The 9,251-nt window shown below is 32.4% G+C and overlaps 1 protein-coding gene across 1 annotated transcript; it reads right to left on the reverse strand.

Annotated features, from left to right (window-relative positions):
- Nucleotides 1–1,767: 1,767 nt before the first annotated feature.
- Nucleotides 1,768–5,845, reverse strand: LOC114423474 (protein trichome birefringence-like 2). Its single transcript, XM_028390239.1, has 5 exons — nucleotides 4,939–5,845; nucleotides 4,375–4,567; nucleotides 4,057–4,247; nucleotides 3,764–3,922; nucleotides 1,768–2,496 (listed from the first exon to the last, which is right to left on the reverse strand). The coding sequence occupies exons 1-5, from the start codon at nucleotides 5,649–5,651 to the stop codon at nucleotides 2,148–2,150; spliced, it is 1,605 nt and encodes a 534-aa protein (XP_028246040.1). The 5' UTR covers nucleotides 5,652–5,845; the 3' UTR covers nucleotides 1,768–2,147.
- Nucleotides 5,846–9,251: the final 3,406 nt, after the last annotated feature.

Genomic DNA, 9,251 nt, shown 5'->3' on the forward strand with positions numbered 1-9,251 from the left:
ATAATGAATAGATCATACCACTTCTGAGTTTCTCAATCATCAGCTATTTAAAGCAATGGTCAGAAACTAACTTCCCCCCCCACTAGCCTTCTATAGAGCCCTTTGAAAATCGTTCAAAACCAATCTATCTATCTATTTGGTATAAGCATGGAGCTTTGTTGGCAAAAATCCATCCATGGCTCTTAAAGAAGCTTGGAGGATTTTGTGTGAGAGGGTTCTCACCCTTCACACTCCACCTCCTACAGTTTGCTTATGCTTTATCCATTGGCTTCTCTAATCAATCACCACAAAAGGGTATACATGGAGGAACATAATTCTCTGAGTGGCATGAAGCAGAGAAGCTATGGCCACATCTTAGCAAACCGGCAAGTCACAAAAAGGCAATGGACTCTCTCTCATTAAAGGGTCCTTATGGCTATGTATGTATTGATTCTATTGTAGTTCTTCTTCTTTGTTTCGGTAGAATGTATTAATAAACAAAGATGTTCTTCCTTTGAGAAGCTACATACCAACTTGTGTTGTCCATAACACTCAATTTGCAGATGACTAGAATAAGGCTTTCTCTTCAGTTTCTGCAAATGAGTAGGTAGGTAATTATGACCTTATATCATATCCCATGTGTGTTAGTGTGTATGCTTGCTATATTGTGACCTTATATGCAATAAAAGAATTATGGTAGTGTTTTAGTTCCTTAAAGGGCAGGATTATGTTCTGTAGAAGTTGATTGGTTAGAAAAGCTGCACAGCCCTCCTAGAAAAGTTGTTAAAAGTCAACAATGACCAAGCCCCTTTTTCACAAGTTTCTGATATTTTACTGACATTGAAAGTATTCCAGGAAACTATAGGGATAAATAGTTTGTTTATCTTTATCATGTACATGTATGCACAAAAATGAAAAATTTCTTTGCTAAAATTATACGAAAGTCAATGACTAAGAAAAAATTCTTTGCTAAAATTGATACGGAAGTAAATGACTAATACCATATTGTTGGAGTATATAGAGCATGAGTTCTAATGGACACTAAAAAATCGCTCAAGGGAGAAGCTACCATGAGACTCAAGAAAAAAAATTTAGACTACAAAATCCATATAAGTAAGAATAAAATTCATAAATTTAATCTTAAGATATAAGTAAGAATAAAATCCATAAATTTAATCTTAAGATTTTAGGTTAAATTATAGTGTCAAATTCATTTAGGTGTTGTTCATGATTTATTTGTGTAAATCTTTTCGGCGTTTAAATTTTGACGGCAACAAGTGAAATTGATTAAGGGTGCTAACTAAACAATCTCTTTAGGTAGCCTAGACATTTGCGTTCAATGAAAAACAGTTATTAGAAAATTTATCTAAACAAACTCATCGTCTTCGTGGTGATAAGAAAAATCTCGATGTCACGTTAGATTTATGTCAAGGAGAAGGATGAATATTCAGTTGCTTCTGCTCTCTTAATGGTTTAACCGTGGATTATACTGTTAGTTAGTTAAAAGTTTTAAGTTAAAAAAACTGCAAACTACTCTATCTCGCCAGTAGAAACACTTTAATGGAAGCTCAAGCTCGTTCTGAATACAATTTAGGAACTTAGAAGAGAATTTCAACATTACCTATTATCCACTCGGAGTCCTTTTGTTTTAAATAGAATTGCCATTTTGTCTGATATTTTTCCTCATCACAAGCACCATAAAAAGTAACCCTTTTACACAAATTTGATCCTATGTTTTGTGGAACTGATGTATGAGAGATTCACATCTAAACTAAAACAAAATTATCGTATCATTCAAAGTATCATGGCACGTGCTTGTAAATACTAAATAAATGAATACAAAATCCATTTACAATCTTCACAACTGTTTAAGAAACTGACTCCAACAAGCCTAAACCAATGGGAAGAATTGGCAAGCCAAATCCACTATCCTATTTCCTTCCCTTGCTATCAACCCAAATAGTATAATCCTATAACCAAAGACATGCAGCAAAAACTCATAACATACATATGAGGAAATTTGCTCAGCTTTTCCAAGTTCCTAAGGTTGAGCCCTTACACAAGGGTAAAGTTGTGCCTTAGTGACCTGTTGGTCAAGGGTTAAACAGCCTCTTTGCATGTGTAAGGGTAAGACTGCATAGCGAGGAGCCTCCGGGTACTAGGGTACGTTAATTAGTTTTTTTCCAAGTACCTTTTCCATATTTTAAGAGAGAAACATATAGCAATTCATTCCAAGTATCTGGTACCCCAGGCAAGCACCAATGGCTGCAATCTTCGAATAGTGCAGCAGTGTTCTGCTTCATCGACGCCTTATACCCCGTTCTGTATACCGAAGGATGTCCATCTTTTCTGTAATCTGTAAGCCTACTTATGTTCATATATACTACTGGGGTTTTCATTTGTTGGATGACATGTTCTAGAGCCAACATTTTTGAAGGATATCTTTGTAAGTAAGCTTCATTGAATATTGGCTCAGTTTCTTTGTGGCACTGTCCTCCTGAGTTCCATTGCCCACCCCTGCATAGTATTAGAATTTATTCATCAAGGTAAAGATGGATATATGAGCCTCTAAATTGCTAAAATATACAATGGAAGTCACCACCACCTTGGACAAGTTTAAAAAAGCAAGGAGAAGATGGTTAACTAATTATGACGGTGGTCAAGTCAGATCATAAAATTTTATCTTTATTGCTAGTATAGTTAATTCAAATGATAAGGGCTATTTGTTAGTTTAAATGATAACCAGTTTCATTTTCACTCCATACAGCAGTAAATTGAAGTTTTCTTAAACAAAGAACCAGATTCAACTGTGAGGGTGGTGCAGACTTAGTGTAAAAAAAAATATTCAAGCGCTAATTGCATTCTAGAATTTGCAGTTGTAGTTTAATACAATATCCATAATGAAGACAGGTGCTCAACCTTCTGCTAATAACAGATCAAACTAGAACACATGGTTTTTCCAGAGTGGCTTCGAGGAAGTAGAGGTGAGGGGGAACTTGCTGAAGTAAAAAAAATCATAAACCAATAGCAATAACAAAATAAAGTAGCTAAAGAGGTTTTACCCAATAGGGGAAAAAAGAGAAAAAGAAAAAGTATAGAGTATTAAGATAACAAGGTAATCAAGTGTTGAGTTCAGTCAATTTCAAGTTTTCAACTACCAACAATATTCTGTGTATCTCCTGATCAAACAGATGTGGGGTAAGTGTAACATTAACATTGCCAAGGGTATACTACCAATTCCCAAATGGCTCCATAATGTCCTTTTCCAACAAAGAACCATTGAATGTTCATTATTTCATAAATGTAATTGTAGATGCGCAAGTGAACAATGTGATAGTCAAAATAGTAGAGACAGGACTGTGGCAAGTAAGCATGTCTCAAGTACTCCCTCCATCTCTAATTATAAGACCTTTTTAACTAATTTAAGCCCCTTAAGAAAAGTAACTACTTTAGTCAATCACACTAAATTTGTCAATTATTGTATTATAATCCCAAAATTACTCTTTCTTTATCTCTCTGTTCACTTAATTGTTTCTCATTAATATTTAGGGAGAAAATAATTAAGTAAGGATATGTAGGAAAAAAATAATTAATGCATCTAAAAATTAGAAAAGGATCTTGTAAAAAGAGACAAACAAATTTCTGAAAAGAATCTTATAATTAGGAACAAAGGGATTAACACATATTTTCAGTTAGAAAGAGGCTTAAACTAATTTTAGAGTCCAGGTAAAAGTAAGGAAACAATGCAATTAAATTGCAGAATCTGTGTAAGAGAGAACAGTACCAGAAATGGGTAAGTGAGAATCCTCTGAAGAAAACCTGAGTTTGATTGGCATTAATTTTTTGATCAACCCATTTAGCCCAAGTGGTCAAGGCTCTCGTATATGCATCTAGAACCTCTAGTCTTTGGTATACATGATTTCCTTCTTGATAATAATCTTCTCTGTAGCGGTACCAGATGACAGAAAAATGAGAAAAAGCTTATTAGGAGCACATGCAGCAAGCTATATATGACAGAATATAAATAGAGAAAAGAGGAAGACAATAGAGATAAAATTAAAAAGAAACTGAACGCACCCTTTTGATGTTTTATCATGGGTCCACCAATGTCCTGTGTTGAAGACTATGATATTAGCATCCCAATACCTGGCCGTAGTACGGTCCATCAAATCCAATCTTAATGTCTCAAACGAACCATTTTTGCCCTTGAAAGTTGACTCTTGAACAATGAATGGTGAAACAACAAAATCCACCGAACAATTATAGTCCTAAGAATACAACAAAATCCACCGAACAATTATAGTCCTAAGAATACTAGTCAGCACCATACCCATGCAAGATTCACTTTTCACACTACACATACACAAACATCATAGAAGTGATTAGAAAACTCACCTCAAATCTAAAAGCATAGACACCTTTCTTCTTAAATTCCCTTCTTCCAGAAATTTCAAAAACCCGTTTCTTTTTATTGATGCTTTGACGGAGAATGCATACAAGTGACTCCCACATGTTCCTGTTCAGTGAATCCCCAACAAAAACTAGCCTCTGCCCACGCAACCTCTCCAGAAAATCAGTTGCATTCAAACTGAGAGGTGACATTACATCAATAATTGATCAAATACAATAACATTAATTGTACATTTTAATGCTGAAATTCAATGCATTGTTTTGCTTAGAATTAAATAAACTAAAAGCCAAACTGAGTCTAAAACACTAGACTCACAAAGTTTCCCAAACCCTCTTTCTCTTGCACAAAGTTAATAATGCAAGCAAAAGTCTTAGTTCTAATTTCATATGCAGACATCATGTTTATCACAAACCTTTCTTCCACATAATTGTTACAATAAATATTGAATATTAATTTCTTATTCCTTATTCAAATACAAACCATTTTCCTATTATAGATTAACAATAACACTTCAAAATCTTACTTAAAAACAGTTATCATATATCTACCTTGGAATTATGCACCCATTTGGCTGCCACCTCCATTTAACATATTCAGCATCAGGCCTTCCATTACGGTGACAATTAAAATCTCTATCAATTAGGCGACAAGATCCTAAAGGATAATATGGCTTTGAACCATCTCTTACCCACTTTCCATCAAAAATGTCACATTTCTCGTCATATAAACCAACATGCATTTTCTCATTATGAGTAACAGTTACATTCTTTAAACTCTTTTCCCCAACAAAACCCCCCTCATGCTTTGATTGCTTCCCATGGTTACTCTCTGACAACAAAATAGAAGAAAAACTAGAATTCACCAAACCCCTCCCTTCTGTAACACTCTTAATGTTTTCATCTGACACATTATTCACTACATGAAGATTTTCAACAACACTTCCCTCTTCAATTCTCTTCACAGAACTCTCTGACCCATTTGACTTTGAAGTGTCAAAAGTGTCATTCTCATTGGAAAAAGAGTGGCTGGTGTTGAAAGGAAACAAGGGACAAGGACCAACAGAAGAGTTTGCACCAACAGCGCCAAATTTTGGAACAAAGACTAAAACTTTAGGAACCCTGAGGGAGTTACTGAGAAGGAAGAGGGACAACAGAACAAGAGAAACTAAAGTACTTAAACTGAACCAAGTGAAAATCCTTCTTCTGTGTGGCAGAAAGGACTCAGAGAACGCTACTCTCTTCGCAGAAAAAAGAACATGCATGCTGTTATTGTGAAAACAAAAGCAAAAACCTTGAGTGTAACAAAGTGGTGGTTTTTGAGGTATGAAACAAGTGAAGAAAACAATGTGTTTTGGAGGTTCAGATGTTTTCAGGTTATGCCAGGATGTGGTGGTGTGTGTATTCTTTATGTGGTGTGTCCTTTTGAAGGAAAGCAATTGAACAAGACAGACAAAAAACAGAATGAACCGCTGTTGCAATATAAAGAGTAAGAGAGTATAGCATCATGTTCCCAAAAATAGCCTCTAAATGCCTCAATTATTTTTTTTAAGCTAAATAGTCATTTTCATTAAGAGTATCACTAATAAATTTATCTTTAAAGATAAAAATTTAATTTTTAAATTTTAAAAATGTAAAATATACAATAAATTCATTCATGTGTTATCATTAATGAGAGAGTTATATGTGACATAAAAGGACAAAAATGTCACAAAATTAATTGCCAACATAGTTACTGAATAGATTGGACAAAAATGTCGATAAATTATCATTGGATGGAAATGTTAATAAGTTATTATTATTAGATCTAAATCTCGTTAATTTTTAATTAAACGAAAACGTCAATATTTTTTAGACCAAAATGTAAGTATGTTTCTATAGAACCAAAATGTTAGTAAACTATCATTGTTGGACCAAAATGTCATTAATTTTTCATTATATCAAAATGTCAGTAATTTTTTATTAAATGTAAATGTCATTAATTTTTTGTTGGACCAAAAATATTAGTATATTTTTATTGAACTAATTTGTTAGACTTCAAATTTTGTTTCATCTAAGAATAAAATATAATTTTATGATAAATTTTTCTCCTTTTTAATCGTTAAACATAATATTACAATAATTACTTAAAAAAATAAAAATAGAAAAACAAACATAATTTAAAACAAACATAATAATAACCATAATATTAATTAACAACCATAACTTGTAGGTCACAAAAAAAATTATCTAAAATAAACATTATATCAACATATCAAAATAAATATTATAACAATATACCAATTATTATAATTTTAACCAAATTATAACAATTAGTCACTGATGTTGAAAAATAAAGCAAAACACTTATAAATGAAAGTACCGTCTAAATTCCTTTATTGAATGAAGTAGAATTTTTCATTAGTAGAATAATGGGTGTTGCTATCAAAAACAAAAACTTAGAAGTGTAATATTGACATAAAAATATATATAATGATGATGACGACGACTAAATATCATATTCTTTATGGTCTATGAATAACAAAAAGTTATAATAAAAGAAGATTTATTTACTCTTTCAATGGAATAAAATAATTATAATTGAAAAAATAGATAATATTTAAAATATTATAAAAACCTATTTATTAATACAACCTAAAATATAAATAATTTTTAATATATATATATATATATATATATATATATATATATATATATAGCCAAAATATGGGGAATGCCCATAACACCCACAAATATAACTAAGCTTCTTCGTTGCTTATGCATGAGGTACTCTTAGCTCTGTATAAGCATCATCCCTCCACTACGTGGGTGGGAATGCATTCCATTTAAGTATGACACATCTTTCCTTTGGAGAGACAAGAAAAATTATTTAAAGGAATTCACAATAGATGACCTAAACACCTAACAAATCAAGACTTGATGACTTGACAACTTACAAACTTGATAACTTTCCTGTAACGAGGAGAACAATGAATTCCTCATTGGAATAACCATTTCTCCCACAAAGGACAAGCACGCGTTTAATCGAAGGGTAAGTTCCACCCACGACAAACCACACCCCTCCCTTAAAGGAAACAAATGTATGATGCATGATTTATTTTATATTTAATAATTAAATAGATGAGACATATACATAGGGAGTTTTATACCCCTTGCTTATATAAATTCCTTCCTTTATTTCTTGGTTTTGTCACCTTTGGGTTGATTTGAAAACCATAGACAGAAAAATAGTATTTTAAACTTGTATTTTTCTTAAAGAATTCAACTAATTAATGCTTTAAGAGAGAGGAAAGTAAAGTTTGGAACTTAAGATTTAATAATAAATCGTGTTAATTTAGTTAGAAAAAAAAAAAAAACTATAGCAAGCTCGATTAGTAACTTCACTAGTACTTCGGTCAAAATCCATTTTGCGATATAATTAAATATCCACTTAGATTCATTTAAGCATATGAAAATATAGTAACTTAATTCACTAGTTTTGAAAACCCCAAGCTGAGCTAAAAATAACTTTCTTTAACCCATAACAATTTATAACTTCAAATACGCAGTTTGGGTGAGAAAATTCTTTAAAATAGAAAACTTATCAATTCAGGCTGAGAATTGACAGGGGCTCTCTCAAAACCTTAAGGACTTGGTGGGAATTTTCCCAAGATTTTACAACAACCATAGGTGGTGTTGAAAGTCAATCCCCTTTTCACAAAACAAAATAGTTTCCACAAGATGTAGATAAGGGATGAATCCAATAGTCAATCATAAGGGGACGGGAAAAAATCAACAACAAATATTAAATAAATATCAAGTCATAATTTAAGTTGTGCATGTCGTTCTTATATATAATGAAATTCGTTAATAATAGAATTTGTATAAAAAAAATAACAATTATTCTTTCAATGAATGAATGTAATTAAATAATTAACTAAAAATTCATCTTTCTATCTTATTTTTTACCCTACTTTTGACAATCTATATACCCGAAAATGATCTCTAGTTGTAATAGTTGAAACAAAAAGTGTAACACCCTTTGTTACAATATAAAAATTCATATTAATACATTTTTATTTTCTTTTTAAAGAGAAAAGTAATTGCAACTCATTCTTAAAAACATGCAAGTAAGGAATTACATGAATTGATAAGAGTATAAGACATTCTTTAATAAAAAAAAGGAACATATAAATAACCATTATAATTTCTCCACATGTGAATATCGACCGTCATCATATTTTGATACTAAAGATACAAATCACGTTAACTACCATGGTTTGCCAAAGTAAATATGTACCGCCCAATGGTAAGAGTAAAAGTATTTCAAAAGTGATAGCTAAGCAACATAGTACATGCAAAATACTGGATCCTAGTCTACCCATATAAATATACACAAGAAGGGAAACTAGAAATCAAAGTAGTCACCTAGTTATACCTATATACCCTAAGTTGTACCCTACCCAAACTATATCTAAGCCATGACCTTAGAAGGATCCTCCTCCTCAACAGTTGTAGTCTCACGATTTGGAAGATGTGTCATCTTGGTAACAAGAATCCGCACTTAGTTGACAGAGGTGAAAAGCTGAGATATGTATGACACTCCAAAATTAAGGAGAATCATACAACTGGGCACTCGGACCAACTTCCCCATCAAGAAATGTAGAGCTAGATGAAGTACAAGAGAGCAAATTTAGAACATAAATGTAAGGGGGGGGGGGGGGGGGGGAGGGTGTGCACGCATCAAGATCAATGTCATTTTCACTTGAACCGACTATGCATAAGACTTATTGATGCCTGGCATGAAGGTAAAGTGGATCGTAACCAAAAAAGTATCTTCCTCAAAATACAAGTCATAGAACCAGTGGTCGTCAAGGCATTAAGGA

This window comes from Glycine soja, chromosome 8, assembly GCF_004193775.1.
Source record: "Glycine soja cultivar W05 chromosome 8, ASM419377v2, whole genome shotgun sequence".
In the NCBI taxonomy this organism is placed as follows: domain Eukaryota; kingdom Viridiplantae; phylum Streptophyta; class Magnoliopsida; order Fabales; family Fabaceae; genus Glycine; species Glycine soja.